Source organism: Perna viridis, chromosome 5 (genome assembly GCF_037379345.1).
Source record: "Perna viridis isolate PV_CMFRI_1.1 ecotype Kerala chromosome 5, ASM3737934v1, whole genome shotgun sequence".
NCBI classification, from domain to species: domain Eukaryota; kingdom Metazoa; phylum Mollusca; class Bivalvia; order Mytilida; family Mytilidae; genus Perna; species Perna viridis.
Window position 1 is genome coordinate 31,182,498 of NC_142449.1, and position 5,145 is coordinate 31,187,642.

General features: G+C 35.0%; 1 protein-coding gene across 1 annotated transcript; it reads left to right on the top strand.

Moving 5' to 3' along the window:
• LOC148617061 (uncharacterized) lies at window positions 1-2,957 on the top strand. The gene is made up of 5 exons (XM_088584351.1): window positions 1-201; window positions 576-717; window positions 1,320-1,365; window positions 1,696-1,782; window positions 2,159-2,957. The coding sequence occupies exons 1-5, from the start codon at window positions 40-42 to the stop codon at window positions 2,256-2,258; spliced, it is 537 nt and encodes a 178-aa protein (XP_088440477.1). The 5' UTR covers window positions 1-39; the 3' UTR covers window positions 2,259-2,957.
• The last annotated feature ends 2,188 nt before the right edge of the window (window positions 2,958-5,145 follow it).

Below are 5,145 nucleotides of genomic sequence, written 5' to 3' on the forward strand. Positions count from 1 at the left end.
TCGATAGGTGGCGTTGTAGTTTGGTTGCGGATTCTGGAAATGATGGCTGCAAATCTTGGGACGTCCGAAGTACGACAGAGATTAATTCAACCCGAACCAGAACAATCTGATCCAGAATGGGATCCTAATTTACCATACGGAGGCAAAGTCTATCTCGCACGAAAGAAGAAGCCGGACCCATTGCACGTTAGAGTGATTGAGGTAACAATAGACCAAAATTCCAAAAGTTAGTGATCAGTTTCTCTCAGCAATTTATTGACTATTTTATAGCTACATGTATGTTTTGTTTAGATTATAGTAGGATGCTAAAGCCGTCATGAATGTCTGGCAGAATAAGTATGATTTCTAGCTTGGTAATTTTTTAAACACGTCAATAAAAATAATTTTGTAGTTTACAGATGACACCAAAAAGTTCTTATCGAAAACTATCAGAAAAGATGAATTTATTGACAGGGAACTTTTTGCTACTTTTATACAGGAAATTTCCGAAATTAATAGTGGCAATCGGATATGCATATACATGTATATTGACAACAAGCATTCAATTATTATTTTTATTTTATTCTTCCATACAGGCATTAGTTATAATTGGAACATTGACATTCGCTTTATATGCCTACTATTACTTTGATCATCTTCATTTCAACGTGACCTACGCGTATGGCTGGCTGGGATACCCACAAGCACAGCATCAGATTGGCCAGCGGTATCTTCATGGTAAATTTAGGAAAGAATCAGGGAAACTTTACTTATCATTGCTTTACCACGGGCTGGCCTTATATTGTTTTACCCCAAGCGATAACGAGGGGTGAATAACGACATAAATGGCCAGCCCGTGGTAAAAGTAAAACGGTAAAACATATTAAATGGGCAACTCGTGGTAAAACAATGATGAAATGGGAGTTTCCATGATTTATTTTTATTCTAATTGTACTAATTTCTTCCTATTGTTGAATAGACACAGTTTATGACGTTGGTCATAAGTTTATCACTTCTTTTACTACGGCTGTGGTCTAAAGAGCGTTGAAGCACGGGTTAACTTTGATATCGAGGTCATGTTGCCTAACCGCAAATTTACCTGACAGCCAGTGTTACTTTTTAGATATTGTCTGTTTTGTTCCTTAGGATACTTATAATGTTATTGCAATTAAGTTCTATATTCATAATTTTCAATAATAATGTGCATATAATTATGTTGACTTTTGAAGAAAAGAGTAGACACATTCAATCTGTCATAGTTGTCTTTAAAGAGTCCCAGCAAAGTGACCTACTTCAGTTTTGAAAAAAAAAGACATATTTAATCCTTCTGTCACTTACAGGGAAAGGAGTAAACAAGCACGAAAATACAGCGATGGAATGGTTTAGGTAAGTTTTTGGGCTCCAATAAATTAATTTATTTTTTCTAAAGAGAGATGTTGAAAGGAGGAATCACTTTTTGTTGAAACGCATGTTGTAAATTTTAAATGTGCATTTTTGCTTAGAATGTGTATTGCATTTATCAAGTTAAATTTTGCTTGGATTTATCCTTTATAGAAGGGTGTTTCAATACAAGCTCAATCCAAAGCACGGACAGGAGGATAAACATAATCATATAACCTTGAAAGCAAACATATAAAATATAAAAAGAAAGTCTAGCCTTTTTAAGTTTGTTTACCCACCATTATATTAACTGTGATTGATTTCTTTTTATTGTAGAAAGGCAGCTGACCAGGGACACCCTCATGCTTCCTATAATCTTGGTATTGGTCATCTGAAAGGATACAAAACTGGACTTAAGCCTGGGTATGTTACACATATCCTGTTGGAATCAGTTTAACTGCCATTTTGTTAAAGATGAAAGTATAGCTAACATGGGCATATAGTCACGACCGAACAACCCCCTTATTTGAACTCTGCATATTAGTTGAAAATGTGTTGATTATCCCTTATGTACGCTTGAAATTCGTTTGTAATGTTGATTTTCAGTAGTTACACATAAACGTGAAACAGTGGAAATTATTGTTCACCAAGGCGGCACCGGACGCGCGTGACCCCACTTGGGTCAGTTATTGCGCCCTTCTGTTTTTCAATTCCTTTATCCGTCTCTGCAATAAATAAAAACTCTTAGTTAAACCACTTCTCCACTATTTCTCTATTTTTAGATTGATTTCTTTTTCAGGGAAGCCCATCAACTTATAGCACACGCTGCATCAAAGGGTGTAAGAGAGGCCCACAGGGTACTGAATGAAGTGTGCACCCGAGGAGGATGTAAACATTAACTTTATACAAAATCTTGACATTTTCTCTATGCAAAATTGTACGACGAACTGTCGATTTGGCAGCTTATTCGACTACACAGTCACGTGCTATATAATGAATATGAAATACTTTGTCAATGGCATACATGCACTTTGGTTGGTATTTTGCACTGGATTTTGTCAGTCATATACTCTTTTCTGTCCATGTGGAAGTTAATCTGTAATTGGAAGAAAAATCATGTACTTCAATAAGTTTTGTTACAAGTTTAAATGTTAATGCCCTGTGTTTGTGCAAAGATGATTTGCAGAAATGTTTGTTACACTACCATGTTTTAATGCACAAGTACCGATATATGAATATGACTTTAAAATGTTTAAATGTTACTTATTTTCTCTGCATACAAAAGCTAAGAATTGTACATATTTCCTTTTTGTTTAATACATGTACTTCTATTCTAACGAATTCTTTACACATTTTTATCAACATTCTAATCTGGTAATTATGTATAATTTGATTCCACATTCTGCTACCTTCATGTATTTTAAATACAATAATTAATAAACAAACATTCTGCTTTGTTTGGATAATGAAACCAGTATGTTTCTTTATTTACAAAAATAAATTTGTTAGTCATTGAATAATTTATTAACTATTTTTGTTTAGATTGTTTTCAACATTGAATGTAATTAGGTATTATTAAATTAAATGTCTTACCACAATATGTTGTATACCACACGTGGAAACGGTCCTGAGTTTCATCCAACATAAAGTTGAAAAAGTTTACCACTTTTGCGTAAAATCTTAGAGACAAAAATGAACAAACAAATCGTGGAATTCCTTTTTGTAATCAAATGTCTGGATCCACCTGCCAAGTTTTTAGTGTGATCCCGACCTCGTCACTTTAACCATCATCTTCGAATTCCCTGAACCCGGATTGTTATGCTAGCAGAGCTATATAAATGAGCAACAGTCCATGGGTGTAGTTATTTGAAAGGGAAAGCGAAAGTTTTCAATCAAGGGTCAAATGTATAAGAGAAAATTAAGGAACCAAACGAAACATACACAAACTACTAAAATTAACTTGTAATTACAACCCGAAATCCAACATAACACATTGGGCAAAGACCAGGTGTACCAGAAGAGAAAGTGTGCTCTGCTTTGATTGCAAATCCACGGCTGGAGCGAAGGCAAGTTGATGGTTTTTCAACTGTGCAGAAGAACAGTACTACGTAACAGTCTTGGTCATCTTAAACATGGAATGTTTGCAATAGATACATGTGCATGAAAGATTGAAAGACCCATTACGGGTGGATTCAGGGGTTGGGTATCCCCACACTTTCGGTTGATTAAGAATATATATACCATTTATCTTACTATCAATGTTAAAGATTGGAATTTCAATTCAGAAAATAGCTTGGCAGAGAACCTCTAGCAATGTTAAGTACCATATATCTAATCGACTGAATTTGTGTAAAAGATGCAAACGATTGATTGATTGATTGATTGATACATTCATTCGTTCATTTCTTCAAAAAAAATTAAATGGGACGCAATATTATATACTAACAAATTAAAGAGAATAAGGTATAAACAGGTAAAAATTGAGACGGCACAAGGCAACATATGAACCTTCAATGAACGGTGAGACATTTTCCACATATAGATGGTGGCTTCTGAAGTATATAAGACACGCTACATAGGAGCAACACTTTCAGAAATACTGTGACCAACAAGAGTTTGTATTAAAGGCCGGGCTAGTGTCGATATTGGTCAGATGCAATAAATTATAAGAAAGTGCATTTTTCAAGTTTGAACTTCTGGCTTTATTTATATAGAGAGACATTTGGGTTTGTTGTCTATTTCAAACAAGAAAATAGCAATCTCTTTTACGGGCGATGCAGGCCAGACATACACATATTGAAAGTATTCTCTTCTTGTATCTATTTTGATTTGCATTCAGCAAGCTAAGTATACTTCGAATCCGAATTGTCCATTTGCTTTTGTTGCTTTGCGTGTATGATTTTAGTTACTTTGCGTTCTTTGTTGTGTATGTCTGTTTTCCATGTCTGGTCTTTGTTCCTGGATTGCATTCTTTTGATTACCGCTACAACCTTGGTTCTCTTGATTACTCTATAAAACAAGTCTGCAACTAAGCATATTAAGTAGTACTCCGGATAAGAATGCACGATTCTTAGCTGGAGTACTACTTATTTATTTAAGTGACGCGGAAATGATCGCGGAGCAAGGCGAAACGTTTTGGGCCGTTCAATCTTAGTAAAAGCCGATCTCGCAGTACTGCCGATTTTCTGTTATGTCACACTACGAGATCGGCCCAAGAATCTCTGGAATATATATGGTTTAAATCTTGCATTCTTGACATTTCTTGAGCTTTTTATCATTTGAGACATGTACCATTTACAACATCAAATTTTTAACAACTTAATATCTGAATTAATTTGTCGGATATATATTCCTAATATTAATTTGAACCTAAATCTACCGCATAGCACTTAAACATTGACAGAACATCAGAACTTTGTGCATGGCAATTGTTACTCAATTTTGACCGATTCGGTAGCAGCATTCGTAGTAACAGTGGTGTCTGAAAAAAGGAACGAGCTTTCTAGTAAGCAGCGTCTTACAGTCGCTGTTACAAAATATTAATGTCAACAATTATTGCAAAGAGTGGACAGACTACAAGGATAGAATGAGATAAGATATATCATGTTATACGTATATCTAGAATTCATTAGCATGTAATTTTGCGTGTGTATATACATTTGTATATTTAGTTGCTTTCAGTCATTTGTTTTCTTGACTTTATCTTTTCTTTTCTTGTGTCGACATTCGCGGCAGGCGAGGTCGATATTGCCGGGCGTCCACGTTATTTTTTTCCTAGGCGCTATT

What these genes read in the sequence shown, in the direction of transcription:
- LOC148617061 (XM_088584351.1), top strand. Translation starts at nt 40, where the DNA reads ATGATGGCTGCAAATCTTGGGACGTCCGAAGTACGACAGAGATTAATT. An exon ending in TGGCCAGCGGTATCTTCATG is followed by an intron (nt 718 to 1,319) that starts GTAAATTTAGGA and finishes TGTCACTTACAG; the next exon opens with GGAAAGGAGTAAACAAGCAC. An exon ending in AAAACTGGACTTAAGCCTGG is followed by an intron (nt 1,783 to 2,158) that starts GTATGTTACACA and finishes TTTCTTTTTCAG; the next exon opens with GGAAGCCCATCAACTTATAG.